General features: G+C 36.4%; 1 protein-coding gene across 1 annotated transcript in view; it reads left to right on the top strand.

Moving 5' to 3' along the window:
- Positions 1 to 24,587, top strand: part of ROCK1 (Rho associated coiled-coil containing protein kinase 1) — a 159,191-nt gene that overhangs the window by 48,880 nt on the left and 85,724 nt on the right. Inside the window, exons 6-12 of the mRNA XM_066353644.1 lie at positions 684 to 768; positions 2,773 to 2,917; positions 3,258 to 3,396; positions 7,767 to 7,858; positions 16,428 to 16,587; positions 18,709 to 18,769; positions 23,231 to 23,319. Coding sequence (XP_066209741.1) covers positions 684 to 768; positions 2,773 to 2,917; positions 3,258 to 3,396; positions 7,767 to 7,858; positions 16,428 to 16,587; positions 18,709 to 18,769; positions 23,231 to 23,319 — 771 coding nt within the window. The remainder of the gene's footprint in view (positions 1 to 683; positions 769 to 2,772; positions 2,918 to 3,257; positions 3,397 to 7,766; positions 7,859 to 16,427; positions 16,588 to 18,708; positions 18,770 to 23,230; positions 23,320 to 24,587) is intronic.

The raw sequence follows: 24,587 nt of genomic DNA on the forward strand, positions 1-24,587 counted from the left end.
CAATACATTATGAGCTCAATTCGGAGAAGTATTGTCAGGAACTGGATAATTTAAAGACAGCAGTCCAAGAAAAGAGGCCGGCGATGTTCAAAAGGAAGAACATCATACTGCATCATGATAATGCCAGGCCACGTGCTGCTTTGGGGACTCGTCAAAAAATTGCAGAACTAGGCTGGAAAATTCTGTTGCATCCACCATATTCCCCGGACTTAGCACCCTCCGACTATCATTTGTTTTTGTCTTCACAAATTTTTTTGAAGGGCAAAAAATTCAAAAATGAAGAAGATATCAAACAAGCACTGGTTCAATTTTTCGCATCAAAAGATAAAACATTTTTCAAAAATGGGATATACAAATTGCCCTCACGCTGGCAAGAAATCAATAATAATGGCAATTATATTATTTAATAAAGTTTATTGACGGTAAGAAAAATTTGTATTTTTGTTTTGTTCCAAAAACGGACAGAACTTTCCGGTAGACCGTGTATATATGCCTTCTTTTGAGGCATTAACATATAAAGAAGTTCCCTGCTGAAGTTCAATGTTTACATGTGTATAGAGAGCACATACAGGTCAAAAGTGCCTTATCTATATTGAATCAGGATAAATAGTCTAAAATAACTGCCTGACTTAATTTTTATCAGTGTCTGATCTATTTCAGAAGTGTTCTTTGTTTCCCCTCAGAGATGTGAAGCCTGATAACATGCTGCTGGATAAATCGGGGCATTTGAAGTTAGCCGATTTTGGTACTTGTATGAAGATGAATAAGGTTAAATAATTAGATTTTAATTTAGTTTTTGCTAATTTAAGACCGATGAGTTTTAGATAATGCTATAAGAATTTACTAACCATAGCTGGACTTGTATAGAGTTGATGTGACCTCTCTCATTTCTTGAAACAGATGCCACAGTTTCAATGTTGTATTAGTAACTTGTGATTTATTTTTTTCCCTCTCTGTTTAGGGTAAGTGTAGATTTCCAGATTTACTAAATCTTCTCTAATAATTCTGTAATATACTACTGGTAACTAGAAATGGAATTAGTCCCTAAACACTAATGCCAATTTTAAAATCAGAGTTTCATAAATGTTAGATTGCAATAATGTATCTATTTTTAGTTTTTTACTTAGCCTTCTATTAACATATAAAAGATCTTACTATATATTTTGGGATTCAATCTTAAAAGATACGCATTCTCACTAACTGCATAATGAATAACATGTAGCTAAAGTAACAAGTATGCTGCTTTATTTTCAGTTGAAATATACTGCTTACAAAAATTAGATATTTTATTGCTTCATATTCGTTTTGAAATATCCCCTAATTTTTGTGAGCAGTATAGTTTATATTCTTTGAAACTTAAAACAATATCCAGGAAATTGTATTTATTGTTTTAAAAGGAAATTATTGGTTAGAAGGAAACACTACAGAGAACTTCTGTGTGAACATTATAATTCTATTGCATTAGTCCAGCTAAAATAAATAATGGGTATATATAGTGTTTTGTGGGTTTATTGACAGTTAAAATGTGTATTAGATAGCTATTCAACATGCTTAACACTATTGTGCCCTTTTTCCATGCTTCCCCATTTTATATTTGTATAGTCGATTCTTATATGTTTCAAACATTGTTCAATCGAATGGCTGTAGTTAAAATTAAATCAGCATTTATATATTAATATTATCAAATGATTCATCCTATTAGCCCCTCAGTCTATTTGCATTGATTTATATACTTGCTATCTGCTATTAAGATGCCATCATTATATTTACAACTGGGAAAATAATAATTGGTGGCGGTGTGTCTAGTGAGTATTATTACAAAATAAAAATCATGGCCTGACCTGTAGTGGTACAGTGGATAAAGCGTCAACCTGCAATGCTGAGGTTGCCAGTTTGGAATACTAGGCTTGCCTAGTCAAAGCACATATGGGAGTTGATGCTCCTCCGCCCTTCTTTCTCTCTCTCTCCTCTCTAAAATGAATAAATAAAATTAAATAAATAAATAAATAAAAATTACATGTATACACATATTATGAATATACTGTATATATAAGGTCTACCGGGAAGTTCTGTCCGTTTCTATCACAACAAGTTTTGACACGTAAGCACATGTTTATTTGGCGCATGTGTGCCTCTCTATTTTTATCACTTAATGTATACATACTGACATAGCAAATTAACTAAAACAAAGTTGATTCACGTTAGTCTTATGTGTGAAGCCATAGTGTACCCATGGCTACTGATAAAGTTCATTTATGCCACTGTAATTTTTACGAATTTCAACAAGGAAGAAATGCTACAGAAGCATGTCTGTCGCATCCACCATATTCCCCGGACTTAGCACCCTCCGACTATCACTTGTTTTTGTCCTTACAAAATTTTTTGAAGGGCAAAAAATTCAAAAATGAAGAAGATATCAAACAAGCACTGGTTCAATTTTTCGCATCAAAAGATAAAACATTTTTCAAAAATGAGATATACAAATTGCCCTTATGCTGGCAAGAAATCATTAATAATAATGGCAATTATATTATTTAATAAAGTTTATTGACGGTAAGAAAAATTTGTATTTTGTTTTATTCCAAAAACGCACAGAACTTTCCGGTAGACCTTGTATAATATGTATATATAAGCTATTCATTTTTGTTATTTTCATTACATTTTAATATGATGTTTTATAGCTCCAAAATTTAGAGTTCTGCAGATTATATAGTCATTTTAAATAATTGAAACTTGATATTCTAATCAAAATTTGACCTGTGATTCTTTTAGGAAGGTATGGTACGATGTGATACAGCAGTTGGAACACCCGATTATATTTCCCCTGAAGTATTAAAATCTCAAGGAGGTGATGGTTATTATGGACGAGAATGTGATTGGTGGTCAGTTGGGGTATTTTTATATGAAATGCTTGTAGGTGAGTAAAGGAGGATTTTGTGTACTTCTAAAATAGTTGTTTATCCCAATCTTACCACTTAGTTTCTTCTTTTAAAATACTACATTAAGCAATGTTGATTTTGTTTATAGGAAACAAACTGTTTCCTATAACCTGTTTTGTGTGTGTTTTTTTAAACTATTTTTAAAAGCTTTAGAAGATTAAAGCAACTTTGTTATATATTTCTTTTTACATATTAAGTGAATATTTTTAGTTAATGCATATTTAGTAATGCTTAAACAGGTAACACTGACCCTTCCTTTGAAACTGATTTTTAAAAATGTATCTTACTATGGTTTGGTTTTTTTTGTCAATTTTTCAGGTGATACACCTTTTTATGCAGATTCTCTGGTTGGAACCTACAGTAAAATTATGAACCATAAAAATTCACTTACCTTCCCTGATGATAATGACATATCAAAAGAAGCAAAAAATCTTATTTGTGCCTTCCTTACTGACAGGTAATAATTTTAACATTGAATTTACTTATATTTATCTTAAGGAAATTCTAGTTTTTCTGCTCATTTTTGTTTTTTTTTAATTGATTTTAATTTATTGTGTTTACATGGATTCTAGCGTCCACCGAATACATTACATCCCTCTCCCACCCCATGTTCCCCCTCAACATCCCCCTTACCCCCCGCCCTCCAACACCCTTCCCCCTTCCCTCCAGGACTTGCTGTCCTGCTCTCTATAACGCTGTGTTATGTATTATAATTTCACCAATCTCTTTCCCTTCTCTGATCCCATCCTATCTCTGAGTGCTTATCCCAAAATCATTTATGATAGTGAAACGTAATGTAATTTTATGATTTTCTGGATCTCAACTCACTTGCTTTACCTAAGAAACTGAGTATAATGTGTTCTTTTCTGATGGCTAGACCAGATGATTCTTTTTATTTCATTATTAAATTTTCAACTTGGTTAAGTATAAAAATGATGGTATATTTTATGGAGTCTGAAGTTTTTGTAACGTGAACATCTCTGAAATTAGAGTGCATCTTATAATTAATGACATGTATTAATTTAATTGGGAAATTTTTTTCCTAATGGTAGAAAACTGACAATGTATCTTCCACTTGGCGCCATTTAAGATAACACTATTATATAATTGAAATTTGCTAAAAGTAGAACTTAAATGTCACACACCAAAAAACGGGTAAAATCTGCGAGGTGATGGATGTGTTAACTCAATGAAGGAATCCTTTCACAATGTGTATGTATATCAGATCATCATGTTGTACACTTACCAATTATACTCGGAAGTGCTGGAAAAAGATTAATTATGTACCACATACACTTATTGAAATTAAGTAAATAATGCAAAGCTATATAAAAGAGTATATTTCCTGCCTCTTTCCTGCTTGGGATAATCATTTTATAAATGTATATACCTGTATGTGTTTTACAGACAAAAATATCATATTATGTTTACCCTTGTGGTTTAATTTTTATATTTAAACATGAGCCAGATGACTTAACTAAGATTATACTTAACATTATGATGGTCAATTTAAATACTGGGGAGGGAAAAAGCTAGCATTTTTAAATATGTTTCAATTTCAGATTTACTTTAAATGAAATGAACTTATCCTCCTTCAATATGTCCCTTAGAACCTGAAATTTATAGATTTTCAAATTTTTACATTTTAAATGTATGTGCTATATAAATATAGGTACTGTGCTGTGGTAGGTGCTAGGGATATAGAACTGAATAAGATATGTAGACACTTGTATAGAGAGATAGGTACTCTGAATTACCGTATTTCCCCATGTATGAGACGCACCCTTTTGGGGGAAAACTTTGGGGTCTAAAGTCTGGGTGCATCTTATATGGTGGTTGTAGATTTTTTTTACTTGCTTTTTCCACTTTTTTGTACTTGTTTTTGCGGTCATTCTTGAAGACAGTTATTCGTCATCAGATACAGATGAGGACAAGCTAATGGATGGGGTTTTGACAGTGATGAGGTGTATGAATTTTATGATGAATAACTTGAGTTCAATAACGTTATGTAATACTTTTTTAAATTCAAAATTCGAGCCCCAGAATTAAGGTGTGTCTTATACATGGGAATATCTTATATATGGGGAAATACGGTAAATAGTGGGTGCCATAGAATCATGGAGAGGTTCTGCTGTTCAGTCTGGAAGTCAGTGAAAAGTTTCTTTTTCTTTTTTATTGAATTTATTGCGGTGACATTAGTTAATAAAATTATATAGGTTTCAGGTGTACCATTTTATAATACATCATCTCTATTTTGTACTACACATACACTACCCGAGTCAAGTCTCTTTCCATCACCGTTGATCCTCCCCCTCGCCATTTGTACCCTCTTCCATCACCATTTATACCCTCTTTTTCTCCCACACCTGGTTTCCCTCTGGTAATAACCATACTACTGTCTGTGTCTATGTGTTATTGTTTTTTTCTTAATCCACCTTTTTCACCCAACCACTCTCCTCTGTGACAGCTGTCAGTCTGTTCTCTATCTGTGGGTCTGTTTCTGTTTTGTCTGTTAGTGTATTGTGTTCATTAGATTCCACTTATCAATGGAATTGTATGGTACTTGTCTTCCTCTGACTGGCATATTTTACTTAGCAAAATGCTCTCCAGGTCCAAAGGGTAAGATTTCCTTTGTTTTCATAGCCAAGTAGTATTCCATTGGGTAAAATTAAAATGTACCACAGCTTTTTTAACCACTCATCTACTGATGGGCATTTGGGCTGCTTCCAAATCTTGCCTATTGGAAATAACACTGCAGTAAACATAGGAGTGCATATATATTCTTTCTTATTAGTGTTTTGGGTGTTTTCAGATACATCCTCAGAGTTGGAATTGGTAGGTCATAAGGTAGTTCCATAGTGAAACTTCTTTAAAAAGTTATCACATATCTAAAGAAGTTTATCTTTTAACTCCAGAAATAATTTGAAAAGTGGGGTATTCTTGTTGTTTTAAATACTCTGAGACAAAAGTTGCTGATTTCCTCTTTTGAAATCAGCTAAAGGCACATATTTAAATATTCTATGTTCACGGAAGAGGCCAGGAATAAAGCTCTCAATTTTGTAATAATGTCAAGAATAGGTCCTGGCAGGCCCTGGCCGGTTGGCTCAGCGGTAGAGCGTCGGCCTGGCGTGCGGGGGACCCGGATTCGATTCCCGGCCAGGGCACATAGGAGAATCGCCCATTTGCTTCTCCACCCCCCTCCCCTCCTTCCTCCCTGTCTCTCTCCTCCCCTCCCGCAGCCAAGGCTCCATTGGAGCAAAGATGGCCCGGGCGCTGGGGGTGGCTCCTCGGCATCTGCCCCAGGCGCTAAAGTGACTCTGGTCGCTTGCGAGCGACGCCCCGGAGGGGCAGAGCATCGCCCCCTGGTAGGCAGAGCGTCGCCCCTGGTGGGCGTGCCGGGTGGATCCCGGTCGGGCACATGCAGGAGTCTGTCTGACTGTCTCTCCCCATTTCCAGCTTCAGAAAATACCAAAAAAAAAAAAAAGGGGGGTGGGGGGAATAGGTCCTGGCTAGTTACCTCAGTTGGTTAGAGCATCATCCTAGTGCACCAAGGTTGGGAGTTCAATCCCTGGTCAGGGGGCTACAATAAACAACTAGTGAATGCATAAATTAGTGGAACAACACATCACTGCTTCTCTCTGTCTCTCTTTTTCAGTTTCTGTCTCTCTCCCTCTCACCTCTTTCTAAACACAATCAAGAAAAAAAGGAATTAATTGTCATTGGTATTTGATGGATCAGAAATATTTAATAGGTTATAAAATAGAAATTTTAAATTTAAAATGCCTTTCTGAGTTTTTGTTAGCTTCTAGTGTGAAGTTGTTGATTGAGATATATGTATAACTACTACTATTTTAAAAAGCTATCGAGAAAATTTACTGTGTTTTATTCATTAGGCTTATGAAGAAGGGTGAGTGATTCATCTAGATCAGGGGTCGGGAACCTATAGCTCACGAGCCAGATGTGGCTCTTTTGATGCTGCATCTGGCTCTCAGACAAATCTATAATAAAAAAATAATAATGTTAAAAATATAAAACATTCTCATGTATTACAATCCATTCATTTCCTACTGCTCATGTTCATGGTTGCGGGTGGCTGGAGCCAATCACAGCTGTCCTCAGGGGCCACACCAAATTCTTATTGGATAATGCGTAACATACACGAGTTGTTGTACGGCTGTCACAGAATTACATTTTAAAATATGTGGCGTTCATGGCTCTCTCAGCAAAAAAAGTTCCCGACCCCTAATTTAGATTATTGTTGTCAATAGAAAGTCATGGAGTACCTACAAATCTGTGTGTGTATGTGGGGGGGGGGGGGTTCTTTAAAAAATTCCTTGATATTCTCATTCTTTGACTTTTTTTTTGTGACAGAGAGACAGAGAAATGGACAAATAGGGATAGACAGGAAGGAAGAGAGATGAGAAGTGTCAATTCTTTGTTGCAGCACCTTAGTTGTTCAGTGATTGTTCTCATATGTGCCTTGACCAAGGGACTACAGCAGACCGAGGAACCCCTTGCTAAAGCCGGTGACCTTGGGCCAAGCTGGTGAGCTTTGCTCAAACTAGATGAGCTTGTGCTCAAGCTGGCAACCTCGGGGTTTTGAACCTGGGTCCTAAGCATTCTAGTCTGATGTTCTATCCACTGTGCCACCGACTGGTCAGGCTCTTCAACTTCTTTTTAAGCTGAAAATGATGTTGACAGTCAGAATTTTAAGGTGACTTAGACCTGTTTTTATCCTGCATAGATTTAGCATTATGCCCACTGCTTTATTTGGATAGATTATAATCTTAAATGATTAATAACTTTTCTCCTTCCCTCTCTATTCAGAGAGGTGAGATTAGGGCGAAATGGTGTAGAAGAAATCAAACGACATCTTTTCTTCAAAAATGATCAATGGGCTTGGGAAACACTTCGAGACAGTAAGTTATTTTTTCTTGCATATTACAGTGAATATTTGAAAGTAGTTTTGGTAGTCTGCTGAAACTGCCTTGCTAATATTTGAGTATATCTGATGAAAATCTCAAGCACACAGATGCAATATAGGTACTGTCTTAACCTAGTTTAAGAGAGAGTATTTGATAACACTGGGAAAATTGTACTGCTACTTCTCTTGCATCCCACTCAAGATCAGTGAAATATTATGTATGTGTAATGAAGTTGGGCTCAGCAGTTATAATTTGATGTTTGATCTTGGTCGAATTGCTCTTCATTATAGATGTTAGTATTTCATTGTGGGAGAGTCAATAAATAATGGTCTAATTAAAATATAGCTCTTAGCTCTGGCAGGTTGGCTCAGTGGTAGAGCATCGGCCTGGCATGTAGATGTCCTGGTTCAATTCCCAGTCGGGGCACACAGGTTAAGCGCCTATCTGCTTCTCGATTTCTCCCCCTCTTGCTTCTTTCTCTGTTTCTCTCCCCTGCCTCCCTCTCCCTCTCTCCTTCTCCCCCTCCTGAAGCCATGGCTCAATTGGAACAAATTGGCCCCAGGAGCTGAAGATGACTTCATGGTGTCTGTCTCAGGCCCTAAGAAGAGCTCGTTCCTGAGCAACAGAGCAGTGCCTCAGATGGGCAGTGCATCGTCCCCTAGTGGGCTTGCTGGGTGGATCCTAGTTGGGGCACATGCTAAAATCTGTCTCTGCCTCTCCTCACTGAATAAAAAAAAATGTGGGCCCTAGCCTGTTGGCTCAGTGGAAGAGCGTCGGCCCGGTGTGTGGAAGTCTCAGATTCGATTCCTGGTCAGGGCACACAGAAGTGCCCATCTGCTTATCCACCCTTCCCTGTCCTTTCCCTCTCTCTCTCTTCCCCTCCTGCAGCCAAGGCTCCATTGTAGCAACGTTGGCCTCTGCCTCAGGCGCTAGAATGGCTCCCGTTGCAATGGAGCAATGCCCCAGATGGGCAGAGCATTGCCCCCTAGTGGGCATGTTGGGTGGTTCCCGGTTGGGCACATGTGGGAGTCTGTCTCTCTGCCTCCCCACTTCTCACTTCAGAAAAATACAAAAAAAAAAAAGTGTATGTGTGTACACACATATATATATATATTTTGTAAAAATGAGTTATTCTTTTATAAGGTCCATTATTAATAAATATTAGTATATTAATTTGTGTAAGATTATAGGAAATTATGGTATACTTGATTCCATCATCCTTAAAGCTTACGATTTACAAACAAAAATTTACAATTTACAAACAAAAATAAGTAGTATTCAAGAAGTTCATTTTCAGTCAGTTTAGAACATTTCCCTGTTTCAAAAAAAAGTAAGCTGAAACTGATGATTCACAGGAAATTTTTTTTGTCATAACTTAATTAAAATTATAATGGCACCTAAGTTCCAGTAATGTTTGTAGATTTGGGAGGCCAAGAGTTTATGTTTTCCTTGTTGAAGTCTCAGGAACTTTCTTCCTTTTCCGTTGTTGAAGAAAGGATAGTGTATACCAGTACCTTATTTCCTGCTGCAGCAATAGCAAGGAACAGTAAAAATGGAAATAATAGTTGTTTGTCTTAAGGACTGCCTATCTAGTTGAGACTTTCAGAGGGGAAAAAACCTTGTTAATTTTGAAAAAAATAGATCATTAGGTTTGCCAAAATTAGTGAAGTTTTTAGTAAGCAAATGTTATTAAAGAAATAGTTATATTTTCTTTGAGTACTGTGTATACAATAGTACTATAAATTTGACTGGGAAGGGGAAGGGGCAAATAAATTCTTGTGGAAGTTAAGAAATTACACTGCTAGATAGAATGACATTAAATAACCTGCTCTCTGGAGAAGTTACAGGAGCAGCTTGACCTTAGAGAATTTCTTAATACTTATACACTGAGAAGTAAGGAGAATCTCTACTCATAAGTAGAGTTACATGGTTCTTGCCTTCATACAATATGAGAAACTTGCAAGACAGATGAGGAGAGAGTGAGGTGATGAATAGTTGCATTGAAAAGCTCTGTTTTTATTCAAGTTATGCTCTTGGTAAATTTTAAGAAAGCTGAAAACATATGAATATAATCTGAAGAAAATTTAAAGGAGACTGGAGAAGTATAAAGTATCTTTCGTATTGCTTTAAATTCTTTTTTTGGGCCCTGGCTGGTTGGTTCAGTGGTAGAGCATCAGCCTAGTGTGTAGATGTTCTTCTGGGTTTGATTTCCTGGTCTGGACACACACTGCTTCTCCACCTTTTCCCCTCCCTATTCTCTCTCTCTCTTTCTCTCTCTTCCCCTCCCACAGCCATGGCTCAATTGGTTTGAGCGCATCAACCCCAGGCACTGAGGATGGCTCTGAGGAGCATCTACCTCAGGCACTAAAAATACCTCAGTTGCAAGCATGGCCCCAGATGGAGGTTTCCAGATGGATCCCAGTTGGGGCACATGTGGGAGTCTGTCTCTCTAGCTCCCTTCCTCTCACTTGGAAAAGGAAAAAAACCCTATTTTTCTTTTTCAAAGTGAAACAGTGCATAAATAACTAGAATAACAACATAATAAATGACTCTAAAAGATAAGGAGGACATATATCCTTTTGTGTAATGAAAGGCTGTTAATTAATTAGAAGGGGCGGTAACCTAGTCAACAAATATTTAACACCTACTATATGCTGAGCACTGTTTTATTTCAGGCACTAGGAAAATGGCAGAGATAAAACCAACAAATGTTTTTTACATTGTGGAGCTCATAGTTATTTGGAGAGTCCAAATCGATGCCGTTTTATGATACTGTTATACCTCCTTAATATATCTGTAGTTATGAAGAAAACAGGTAAAATGAACTACTTAATTGATTTAAATCAAAAGAACTTTAAAGAATTTCTAAACCCTGGCCAGATAACTTGATTGCTTAGATTGTCATCATGATATGCAAAGATTGTGTGTTCAGTCCCCAGTGAGGGCACATACTTTCTCTCCTCCTCCTTCTCTCTCTCTATCATCAATCAATAAATATTTTTTTAAAATTTTTAAGTATTTTTATAATTAGGTAATTTTATTAGTGCCTTCATTTTTGTATTTTAAAAAGAACTACGTATATTGTTATCTGGTTTTGCTATCATATACTTAGATTTAACATACTTAAACATTTTAACAGCTTTTTCTACTCCTAGTAGCCCCTATTTTGTGTTATTGTAAAATAAAGAATAATTAAAGTCTGTAGAACTCATTGTTCCTTTCTTCCCTTTCCCTCTTCCGACCTCTTCACTTCCCACCCATAAAATACCAAGAATACTTTGATTCTGAACTGATTTTTCTGACCTGATAAGTTTTTTAAAAATTATATAATAGTTTTAATTCTTTTCAACTCTCTAATTTTTGTTGACAAAATTGCTTGCCTTTTGTAAATAATAGTTCTTTTGGTAGTTTTACCACTTTACATGTCTTCAAGTTACAAGGGAATTAGTCTTTCCATCAGTTTCTTGGTGGTATGGAAAAGATATACAAAATAACTTGATTTATGGCAGAATTTCTGTGAGCTTTCTGATCATAAGCACTCTTAATTTAGAGGCACAGAGTATTAAGTTTATAAAATTACTTTTTCCATTCTTTTGAGATAGAATTTTAAAAATGACAGGAATGGGATTAAAGATAGAAGACAGTAAAAATGAAAAGACCTAAATAAATTGCCTGCAGGTCATACTTCTAGTGAATAACAATGTCAGGATTCAAATATAAGTCTGTTTGACTTCATACCCTTTGATCTTCTGGAATGCCACGTACCACTTGAAGATTTCCAGTATTCAGTATTATACAGACAAGAAATATAGGGAATCAACACTTGTTATCAGTTCAATTTTGGGAAAAGAAGTTAACATGTATTACATATAATGATATGTTTTTAATAATGCGATGTTAAATGTAATACCTGGTAACTTGCCGAACACTTTGCCATTCATGACCTCATTTGAGATAAGACATTGCTATTCCTTAATTCGCTTATAGCTGGTGAGAAATACACAATATGATAACAGTGGTAACTGTTGGCACATGAGGCAAATTTTCAGTTTATTTTAAAAATAAACAAAATTTGGCCTGACCTGGCAGTGGCTCAGTAAATAAAGCATTGGACTGGGATGCAGAGGACCCAGGTGTGAGACCCTGAGATCACCAGCTTGAGCGTGGGCTCATCTGGTTTGAGCAGAGCTCACCAGCTTGAGCCCAAGGTCACTGGCTCGAGCAAGGGGTTACTCGGTCTGCTGAAGGACCGCGGTCAAGGCACATATGAGAAAGCAATCAATGAACAACTAAGGTGTCGCAACGCGCAACAAAAAACTAATGATTGATGCTTCTCATCTTTCCGTTCCTGTCTGTCTGTTCCTGTCTATCCCTCTCTCTCTGACTCTCTCTCTGTCTCTGAAAAAATAAAAAATAAAATAAAATTTATTGTCTGTAAGCACATATATACTCTATTCTAGGTTTTGTGGATTAAGTCTAGTGACCTCTCTTCTAGAGTTAGAATTTCATGGGAGAGATTATTAGTATAAGCTTTATAGATAAAGAATTTAGAGTCTAGCCTGATCAGGCAGTGGTGCAGTGGATAGAGCATCAGAATAGGACATGGAGGACCCAGGTTCGAGGCCCTGAGGTTGCCAGCTTGAACGTGGGCTCATCTGTCTTGAGCACGGGCTCACCAGCTTGAATGTGGGGTCGCTTGCTTAAGCATGGGATCATGAACATGACCCCATGGTCACTGGCCTGAGCGAGGAGTCACTCACTCTGCTGTAGTGCCTCCCCCCCCCCCCCCCCGCCTGGTCAAGGCACTTAGGAAAAAGCAATCAATGAACAACTAAGCCTAAGGAGCCACAATGAAGAATTGGTGCTTCTCATCTCTCCCTTTCTGCCTGTCTGTCCCTATCTGTCCCTCTCTCTCTGTCACAAAACAAAAAACAAAGAATTTAGAGTCTAGCAAGTGTAAGGGATTTAGGAGTTTAGACTTTCTCAGCATACATTGGGCTCTTTTTAAAACGATAAACTTTAAGGGCCTGACCAGGTGGTGGCACAGTGGATGGAGCATTGGACTGGGGTGCTGAGGACCCAGGTTTGAAACCCCAAGGTCACAGGCTTGAGCCCGGGCTCACCAGCTTCAGTGTGGGGGTGCTGACTTGAGCGTGGGATCATATACATGACCCCATGTTTGCTGCCTTGAGCCCAAAGGTTGCTGGCTTGAGCAAAGGACCACTCGCTCTGAGTGGGAGCCCCCAGTCAAGGCACATACAAGAAAGCAGTCAATGAACAACTAAGGTGCCACACGAAGAATTGATGTTTCTTATCTCTCTCCCTTGCTGTTTGTCCCTATCTGTCCTTCTGTCTCTGTCACTAAATAAATAAATAAATAAGCTTTAAGAAAGAAACTTTAAGAAAAATTATTTCTTTTTATTGTTGTAAAGTAAATATAACTTAAAATTTACCATATGACCATATTTTTAGTGTACAGCTCAGTGGCACTATCACATTATTTTGCACCCTCACCACCATATATTTCCAGAACTTTTTTATCACCCCAAACTAAATCTCTATACATGTTAAACAGTAACTCTCCATTCGTCTCCAATTCTAGCCTCCTGTAGCCACTATTCTACTTTCTGCCCCCGTGAACTTGACTATTCTGGGTACTCAAATAAGTGTAATTATACAACATTTATCTTTTTGAGATTGACGTATTTCACTTAGTTTGTCTTTCAGGTTCATCCATGTTATAGCATGTATCAGAATTTTACTTCATTTTAAGACTGCATAATATTGTATGATGTGTACGTACCACATCTTTGTATCCATTCATTTGGTGCTAGACCCTCAGAGTGCTTATACCTTTTAACTATTGTGAATAATGCTTCTCTGAACAGTGGTGTACCGATATACACTGCTCACAAATATTAGGGGATCAAAGAATGTGCAGATATTCCAGTACTTTCAGCCTTTTGTATATAGTATCAGTACATTTTCACCAGTGAAATAAAAGTTGGTTTTGTATTTCATTTGCATAATTGGACAATTTTCTTTGACTTGTCATTTGCTTTTCTGATGTTCTTGTTTAATTTAAAAAATCAATTTTTTTTAAAATTCATATTCATTTTGAAATATCCCCTAATTTTTGTGAGCAAAATAGGTCAGTCATCGCTTTCCATTCTTTTTTTTTCCCAAGTGAAAGAGAAAAAGAGGGACAGACAGACAGAAAGGGACAGAGATGAGAAGCATCAACTTGTTGAGGCACTTTAGTTGTTTATTGATTGCTTTCTCATAAGTTTCTTGGTTGAGGGCTCCAGCTGAGCCAGTGTCCCCTTGCTCAAGCCAGCGACTGTGGGGTCATGTCTGTGATCCCACACTCAAGCCAGATGAGCCCACGCTCATGCCGACAATCTCAGGGTTTTTAATTTGGGTTCTCAGCATCCTAGGCAACTCTCTATGCACTGTGCCACTGCCTGGTCAGGCTTTCCATTCTTTCTTTTTTTCCCAGAGTCAGAGGGATAGACAGGAACAAACAGGAATGGAGAGATGAGAAGCATCAATCATTAGTTTTTCGTTGTGCATTGCAACACCTTAGTTTTCATTGATTGCTTTCTCATATGTGCCTTGACCACGGGCCTTCAGCAGACCGAGTAACCCGTTGCTTGAGCCAGCGACCTTGGGCTCAAGCTGGTGAGCTTTTTGCTCAAACCAGATGAGCCGGCAGCACCCAAGCTGGCAATCTCAGGGTTTCGAACCTGGGTCCTCTGCATCCCAGTCTGACGCTCTATCCACTGCGCCACCGCCTGGTCAGGCAGGCTTTTCATTCTTTTGAGTTAATTTTTATATATGGTGTAAGGATATTTGCCCCTGGTCTTTACCAACTAAATGCCAGTAACATACCTCCCTCAGTATAACAACCAAAAATGTACCCACGCATTACCAAATGTTTTCCGGGGTGAATGTGAAAATTGTTTTAAAATTGAGAACCACTTTTTTAAAGTAAAACTTATACCAAGACCATACTTGACTTCTGTACTTCACTAGGAAAGACAACTTTTTTTTCTTCCTCATTTTACAAATTAGAGTTATTATAAGAAGCTAGAATTATCTAGTCAGGCAGTTCTTTGGCCATTAAAGGAAGTATGGTAGAAAAAGGCTTTTCTCATTCTTTGTTAGTTAATATTATAGTTTCTTTGGGTTAAATGTATTGTTTCATTCCCTTATTTATCAAATAGTTCACTGTATCTGAGATGCACAATAGTTATTTCTTGCCTGGAATATTCACATGATTGAATAGAAAAATAATTCTGTCTATAAGAGATTAAGATCATGAAAGCAGGTCAGTTAAGAAACATGAGATGAGTGTATCTAAAGAAATTATTTAAATTTTTTTTTAAGTGAGAGGAGGGGAAATAGACTCCCACCTGTGCCCGACCTGGATCCACCCGGCAACCTCCATCTTGGCCCATGCTCAAATCAGCTGAGCTGTCCTCAGCACTCTGGGCTGACACTCAAACCAATTTAGCCGCTGGTTGTGAGAGGGGAAGAGGAGCAGAGAGTCACTTCTCCTGTGTGCCCGACTGGGGATTGAATCCTAGACGTCCATATGCTAGGCTGATGCTCTATCCACTGAGCCAACCAGCCAGGGTGCCAATTATTTAATATTTTAATGACAATATTTCAGTTATGTTTATTATACTCCTGTATCTTCAAACCAAAAAATAATTTTTTCTAAAATATATTTTTAGATGTACTCTAATAGCAAAGAAGATAGTAGTAGTAGTTTCATACGGTATTTTCTTTTGTTACAGTGATTTAAGTATAGTCATGTATGGTATTATATTATTAAGTATATATGAGCCTTGTCCCCCATCAAGTATATAACTCTTAAAGATATTGTATGCACATTTTATATCTCTGCCTTTTTTGTTTGCAGCCGTTTTATAAATACCTCAATGAGTTGTTCCTTAATCACTTGATTCAAGGAAAGTAGCTAGTCTGAAAATATAATTACAAATACTTTGCTTCATGTAACTTAATCTTATACATATTGAATGAAGAGGGATACTGATCATCTAAATTTTAGAATAAGTAAAGATATTTCGGTACAAATTATTGTATCCAGGACTGATAAGAAGTAAGCTTGATTTCTGGTTTGCTATAAAGCATATTAACAAACAAAATACAGTATTTGAAACTAATCAACTTTGAGTACAATTTGTTATGCCATAGTTTCTGAAAAGTCTTTTCTGTAGTTCTGCCTACTTTTGCATATTTTATACTATGGTGAATTCTAAAACAAACAATAATACTTGTAATATTTAGATTAAACTTGCGATATAGATGATAATTATAGATGATTTTGAAGATAATTGTTTTACAGAATTACACATGATCAATATCAAAGGATTAATTATCCTAATAAAGCTTACTATGATAGAATTTACTTCATTTGGAATTTGTGTTTTGCAAGTTATTTATATGTAAGAAATCATTAATAGTTGGTATGGAATCTTTGTTTCACTTATTTTGCATTAAATTTGAAGTGAACTAATTTTATTTTTATTTTTAGCTGTAGCACCAGTTGTACCTGATTTAAGTAGTGACATTGATACAAGTAACTTTGATGACTTGGAAGAAGATAAAGGAGATGAGGAAACATTCCCTATTCCTAAAGCTTTTGTTGGCAATCAACTACCTTTTGTAGGATTTACATATTATAGCAATCGTAGGTAAGTATGATTTTAGGGAAAAGTACTAATTTGTATAGTCATATTATTTTCTTATGAATATCTAAAATCATGTTAAGAACTTTAATATATATTGAGTGGTATATAAAGAGATATCTTAATATGCCATTTTTCAGCGATGCATAATATTTCTAGCATTTCATATTTAATTTCTTTCCAATTCATCCATGTTCAGGATATTGTTTTTCAGAAATTCTTTGATGATACACTATATATTTTCAAGTTATAGCAATTAATAGGTTAACCTTTTATTCATCCATTTCCTCAAAAGTAGGGATGATGATTATTATAATGATAATCTCATAGGATTGCTGAAAGAGTTAAGTAAATTAAAACACAATAATACACTTAGAACAATCCTTTATATAGAGTAGGCAGTCAATATTAATTATTATTATTAATAGAATGAACTAATGTTAGCTTTCGTTTTTTCAAATGAGCTTGATATAAGTTAAACGTTTAACATTATTTCACTTTGCTGAGCATTCACTTATTCATTCATTCGACAGACATGTTTGACATGACTCTGTCAGGTATACACTAAGCACCAAGGTACAGGAGAGAATGAATAAGATATAGTACTTTCTCTTGACATGCTTATATCCTAGTGAGGATATGGATAAATTGTACAATAGAGGTTGGTAAGTGTTATACAACAGAAATCTAAAGAACTATACCAATATACAGTGAGCTATATGGCAATGTTTACTGGGTGTATTAAATCTACTATTTAAATTTATACTTAAAATATATACTACTTTTAATTAAATTATACTCCATTAGAGTGGTATGAGATATTTGAATTACTTGGAGTAATTATTAAATTTGATTTATTATAAGCTAAGCTTATTTTATTTTTAAATTTAAATTTTTTTCTTCTTTTTCCAAGTGAGAGGAGGGGAAACAGAGAGGCAGGCTCCTGCATACACTCCAACTAGGATCCACCCAGCAACCATCTGAGGCCATGCTCTTGTAACCAAGCTATTTATAGCACCTGAGGCATAGGCTCCACGGAGCCATCCTCAGCACCTGAAACTGATGCGCTCAAACCAATCGAGCCATGGCTGCAGGAAGAGAAAAGAGGGAAGATCAAGGGTTGGGGGAAGTGTTGTCAGGGGGTGGAGCAAACAGATGGTCACTTCTGTGTGCCATGCCCTGACTAGGAATCAAACCTGGAACATCCACATGCCTGGCCAACACTCTACCACTGAGCCAACCAGCCAGGGCCTCTAAACTTATTTTAAAGTGAAGCGTCTTGTCATTTTAGTCAAAAAATTTTTATAAGAGCCAATTCAGGTCAAGCATAAAGATCAAGAAGACAATTTAGTCTTGGCTTGTGAAACTTTTCCAGTAACTAAAATGTAAGACACTATTGAATACTTTTTATTACATCACCAACCAAGTGATTAGTCCTTGAGTTTTGACCCTTAGAAAAGACTCTTATTTTAATTTTTTTTCCCCTTTGACACTCTATAAGATTATAGCTATTTTACATTGAAAAAATACAGTATACAGAGATGGGTTTTTTGTTTTGTTTTGTTTTAAATAAGAAGAGGGGAGATAGACTCCCACATGTCCTGGGAGATAGATCCATGTCCAACCAGGATCTACCTGGCAACCTCCGTCTGGGGCTGATGGTGGAACCAACCAAGCCGTCCTCAGTGCCCAGGGCCAACACTTGAACCCATTAAGCCACTGGCTGTGAAAGGGGAAGAGAGAAAGAAAGGGAGAAGGAGGGGAAGAGAAGCAGAGGGTCTTTTCTAATGTGTGCTCTGACTGGGGATTTAACCGGAACGTTTACACACTAGGCTCATGCTCTATTCAATGAGCCCAAGTTGCCAAGGCCTATTTGGTATCTTTGAGAGCTCTCCTGGTTAACCAAAGCAATGACTGTACTGGTGGCGATAATCGAAGTATTAATAATACATGGGAGAGGAAGTGGCAGGGGCAGTGGTAGCAGCAGTTGTACCTTACCTGTACTCAATTTTTGAAAAGCAGAGCAAGTACAATACTGAACAAAAACAAACATGTAGTATTTGTTTTTGGTTGTTATTGGACATTAAAGAGTTTTTAGTTTTACTTAAAAAATTTTTTTCCTTCTAGATACTTATCTTCAGCAAATCCTAATGATAACAGAACTAGCTCCAATGCAGATAAAAGCTTGGTAGGTATTTTTTTTATTCTTTTTAAAATGTTGTCTATAGGTAATATATTTTGTGTGCATGATGTGAATGAAGTAAACCTATATTCCTTCTGAATATATAATGAACTTAAAATTTTATAGTACTTTTTACCTACTGTCTTGCTCTCTAGTTTGATTTTTTTCGTCTACATATCAAATGGGATATTATATGGAGAGGCAGTTTATAAACTATAAATTGCTACACAGATGGACAGTTATGGTCTTTCTAATCTCTTGGAATTAGGAATTGATGATCAATCAATGTATCGGAAGGGGTCTTGACAGGAAACAGATGGCACATTAAAAGAAATTAAATAAAGAGGGTTTTGTGTGTATGATAAAATATACATAACTCAAAATTTACCATTTTAACCACTTTTTAAGTGTATAGTTCACTGGCGTTAAGCACCTTCACATTATTGTGCAGCCATCACCATCATCCATTTCTAGAGCCTGTTTACCCCAGACCAAAACTTTGTACCCATTAAACTCCCCCTTTTTCTTCTTCCCAAGCCCTTAGTAACCATTATTCTACTTCCTGTCTCTATGAATTTGACTAGTTTAGGTACCTTATATAATCATATAATACTTGACTTTGTGATTGAGTTTACTTCACTAAGCACTAATAGCCTCAGGTTCATCCTTGTAGCATGTATCAGAATTTTATTCCTATTTAAAGTTCACTGTATTCTGTTATATGTATAAATCCCATATTGTTTATTCATTAAATGAGGAGAGTTTATGAAGGGACTGTTAACAGTGAAGGATCACTGAAGGATCCAGGGAAGCAATAAATAAAGGGTGCTAAAGCACCCAATGTTTAACAGTAATAAGAAGCCATTGCCCCTAGTCTGAAGGGACAAGGAGAGACAAATCTTGTTCCACAGCTCTGAGAAAGCCTGGAATCAAAGGAGGAACATAGAACAGATAACACTGCCAGAACCACAGTAATGTGAGAAGAGTATGGGGAGCTTCTGATCTCCTGCTCATGTTCCCATAGGCTGAAAACAACCCTAACATTATAGGGCAACAGAACCCAGGTAGATTTCAAGGCAAAAAAGGGCAGAGGGTGGATCTTCAGTGAGTGAGGGGAGAAGGGGGCAAGTGGAGAATAGCTACTGGTTTGTCCACTGAAAATTACTGAAGGGAATATTAGAGACATGAGTCCTCTCTGTTTTCAGATAGCTCACGTTCAGGAGATAGGGATTAAAATTAAAATCTTACTTGCTTACGTTGGAGTAGGTTGTTTTAGATAAACTAGACTTTTCTTAATAAATGTCAAAAATATTATTTGGTCATCCTTAGAGCATTTTCTGAGCTCTTCATGTACTATATAGCCTACATAATTTTAACTGAGGAGGGAAGTAGGTAGCAATTTTTTTTAGAAGCTGATATAATTCTGTCTCCTTGATTATTAACCCTTAAATATAAGAGAACATGTGATGAGGAGGGAAAGTGAAAAAAAGGGAAATCAACTGTGTTGAGTACCTGTTAACTGTTTGGGTCATCTTTCTTAAATTTTTACCCTAATAGAGCCATTTGCCAAGTTACATAGCTAACAAGAGCTCAGAAATTTTTAAAATTTAGTATTCACCTTTAACCTAGGGAAGGTGACAGCGAGGAGTTCCTGCAACCAACCTCTTAAGTGTATTATTTATCAGGAGGATTGGTGGCATATCTGGACTTCAAAAACATCAGTAATGGCCCTGGCCAGTTTGCTCAGTGGAAGAACATCATGTGGATGTCCCTGGTTTGATTCTTGGTCAGAGCACAGAGGAGAAGTGACCATTTGCTTCACCCCTCCCCTTCTCTTTTTCACTCTCTCTCTCCCCCTCCCTTTTCACTGTTCCCCTCCCATAAACCATGGCTTGATTGGTTTAGTCCCAGGCACTGAAGATGACTTTGTGTAGCCTCTGCCTCAGGTGCTAAAAATAGCTCAGTTGCAAGAGCATGGCCTCAGATGAGCAGAGCATTGGCCCCAGAAGGGGGTTGTAGGGTGGATCCCGGTCAGAGTGCATGTGGGGGAGTCTGTCTCTCTGTCTTCCCTCCTCTTAATTGGAAAGGAAGAGGAAAAAATTTAATAGGATGACATTTTGGTGGGAGCTGATCCTATTCAGTGGTGATCGCCCTAAGTTTCTTTCAGTAGCTACTACTTTTTATCTTTTGCTCTGGTAAGATCATAGAGGAAGAAGAAAACTTTGACATGCCTACTCTTTCTATTACCCTACAACTAAATACAAAAGTTAATTTAATTTTCAACTCTTCCTTGAAAGCTTTCTAGCAGAGATGCTAATGAACAACTTTGCAGTTGCCAAATACAATTAATTTTCATTCCATATTTTATTTATTTATATATATTTTGGTGCAGTTGTCACTAATTAATTCCTCTTCCTTAGAACTTGAAGCATTATAAATTTATGGGGGGTTTTTGGGGTTTTTTTTTTTAAGTGAGAGGAGGGAGGATAGAGAGACAGACTCCTGAGTGTGCCCCAACTGGAATCCACCTGGAAACCCCCTCCCCACCCCGTTTCAGGCCAATGCTTGAATCAACAGAGCTATCCTCAGTGCCTGAGGCAGATGCTCAGATCAGCTGAGCCACTGGCTGTGAGAGAAGAAGAGGGAGAGGGAGGGGAAGGGGAAGAGAAGCAGATGGTTGCTTCTCATGTTTGCCCTGACTGGGAATCAAACCCAGGACTTCTACACACTGGGCCAACACTGTATCCACTGAGCCAACCGGCCAGGGCCACATTTATAACTTTCATGTCCCCGTTCTTTTATTTTATTTTCTTCCTGCCTCTTTGGTTTTTATCTTCAGTCTACTTTGCACTTCCCCACATCCTCTTTACTTCTTCCTTTCCTCCCCCTTTAATTATTAAATGTTTCTCAAAGTGGTTTTGATCTTGGGTCTCTGTTGACTTTCTGTAGGTAATCTCATTCATGTCCAGCTTGTTTCTATGAGCTCCAGACCTGAATCTCTCTTCCCTCTCTCTCTGACTGGACTTCTCTTCCAACACATCTCTCAAGCATCTTAACCTAGGCCAGTGTTAAACTCACAGTTCTCTCTTCATCCCCTCCCCAGAAGTTATTGTGTTACTTATCATTTATAGTGATACTTGGTCTGTTCTTACTTCTAATCATTTGTTAGGTTATAAATTCTGCCTTCTAATCGACAGTTACCCATTTTCTCCTCTCATTCCTACAGCTCCTGCCTTATATCAGACCTATATACTTTTTTGCCTGAACTGTTTCAATAGCTTGTTGACTGGTTGTTTTACCTAGAAGTTTTCTACCATCTAATCTATTCACCTTATTATTACTGAACTGATGTTTCTAAAATGCCAATACTATGTTTCGCTTTTTAAAATGCTGAGATATCAAAGCCCCTGAGTCCTATTTTTAGGATCATGGTCCTACTCACCTTTTCAGATTTTATGTGATTTATTCTTCCTGTTACTTTATGTGATCTACCTATACTGAATTTCTTTCTGTTTCCCAAATACGTCATACTTTCTTCTGCCTCTCTACTTTTGGAAGACTAAATGGTCCTTGTGTTACAACAATCTCGACAAACAGTGTTCAAGTTTACAATGCTCACTCCCATAAAAACTTTAAAAAATTGAGACAAGTGTTTTGGCTTACACCGTAGCAATGTACTTATGAACTATGTGGGCCAGCTAGTGTGGTTTCGCAGGGTGAAAGTATGTGTTAATGCGATATATGAGTTAGCATTATTTTTTGTCATTTTTTTCTGTTAACTACAGTACAGTGTACAGTACAGTATATTTATGTCCTTTTCCTTTTTCTGTGGCTTAGTTGTGTTTTTATGTCCTAGATTATGATTTTACAACTGTGTTAGGATAGGTAAGTGACTTAGGCTAGGGTGTGTTTTGACTTACACCAAAATTCAGATTACGTCACTGTTGTAGGAACGGAACTGTGTTGTAATCCAAGGACCCCCTGTACCTTCCTTCTACTACCTTCTCTATGTGGTTAATATCTTTCATCTTGTAGGTCTAGTCTCAAACTTGACATCTTCCTAGAATTGGATGTGACCTCTTCTCTCCTTTATAAATTTTATATGTAATTTTATTATCACTTACTACATTATGTTGTAATAGTTGTACATGTCTGAGAGTTACTTTTCTTTTCACCCTCTCATTCTCCTGTGCCCTACTGTTTACCTGTTAGCTTCATAAGAACAGTGACCAAATCTTTTTTATTTTTATATTACTAATGCCTACCACAGTGCCTGACATATGTATAGGTGTTGGGAGGAAATGCTTGTTAAATTAATAATAAAAATATCAGATAGAAAGGAAAAGGGTAAGATTGAATCTAACAGTTTCCTCCTAAACAGTGTAAAATGGTAACATCAACTTGGTATTTTTAAATTCTCTATAAATATTCTTAGTAGAATGAGTTTTGTTTTATTTTCGATTATAGCAGGAAAGTTTGCAAAAAACAATTTATAAGCTGGAAGAACAGCTACATAATGAAATACAATTAAAAGATGAAATGGAGCAGAAGTGCAGGTGAGAATGTACTTTAATTATATGTTTTTACATTAAAAGTTGTATAGTGAAGCTTATTTTAAAGCTTACACTCTATAAACACTTGAAAGTAGTAAGAAGGTGGGGATAAAAAGGCTGCTACTGATATACAGTCAGTGAAGAATGTCTTAGACTTTGGAAAGTAATATGTAAGTTGGCACTAGTAATAGATATATTTTCCTTAGAATATAAACTACATTTATTGAAAACTACATAGTGTTGATTCACTTAGTGCTGATTTATTGTGCTCTCTCCTGTTTTACTTAGATAGCTGAAAGGGCAAATTAGTTTACATTAAATAAGATGCTTTGTAAAATGTAAATGTCATTGAAGATGAAAATTCACTAAATTTTTGGTACAGTCTATTTTCCACTGATTTTTTCCACTGGAAAATTCAGAATTTTTTCCAGTAAGTCTAAATTGAATTAGAGTATATGTCTATGAAAATATGGGAAGATTATTTTAAATTACTTTAGCATAATGGTAAGTTATTTATTAATTATAAACAACTTTAAAATTATTTATGTTTTAATGGGTATATTGAATAAATTAAGTACAGAGGTAACAGAGATAAAGTATGCAACAAATGGAATGGGAAAAACTGGCAATTTTGTACCTGTGAGTAAGAAAAAACAAGTATCACAGCCTACCATTCCTGATAGATTAACTAGTTAAGGATATAATACAAACTTTTTATTATAAAAGCACTTGAATAAAAGCAAATAATTCACTGATGCCAGGATTTGGAATGAATTTCTAATTATAAAATATGAAAATAAGGTAAGAAAATAAATAGATATTATACATAAATATTGAGAAATTCCTATATCCAAAAAGTACTATAATCAAACTTAAGGGCAAATGACAAACTAGTGGTAGTGGTGGGGTGGGAGGTCAGTTTGAATAAGAAATAAGAATGGCCGAAGTGGCCAATAATCACATGAAAATGTTGGGAGCATGAGTGCCTAAGGTGAGGCTGAGAAAGTCAACAGAATCTAAATCTTGGAGGACTTTATTTTTACAAGCTATTTATAATTTTTGTCTTAATGATACATACACATGGAAAGTTATTCTGTAAGATGTAAAAAATAAATAAAAATTTAAGTATTTTTTAACCTAAATAAACCCTGAAAATAGAAGTAAAAAAAATGGTAAGATTTGCTTTTTAAAAAGAACTCTGGTAGTCAGCAGCAGTTAACATTTAGTAATTCAACTAAATAGGAATGAGGGAGGAATGTGAGTCAAGGATG

The sequence above is a fragment of the Saccopteryx leptura genome, chromosome 11 (assembly GCF_036850995.1).
Source record: "Saccopteryx leptura isolate mSacLep1 chromosome 11, mSacLep1_pri_phased_curated, whole genome shotgun sequence".
Taxonomy (NCBI): Eukaryota; Metazoa; Chordata; class Mammalia; order Chiroptera; family Emballonuridae; genus Saccopteryx; species Saccopteryx leptura.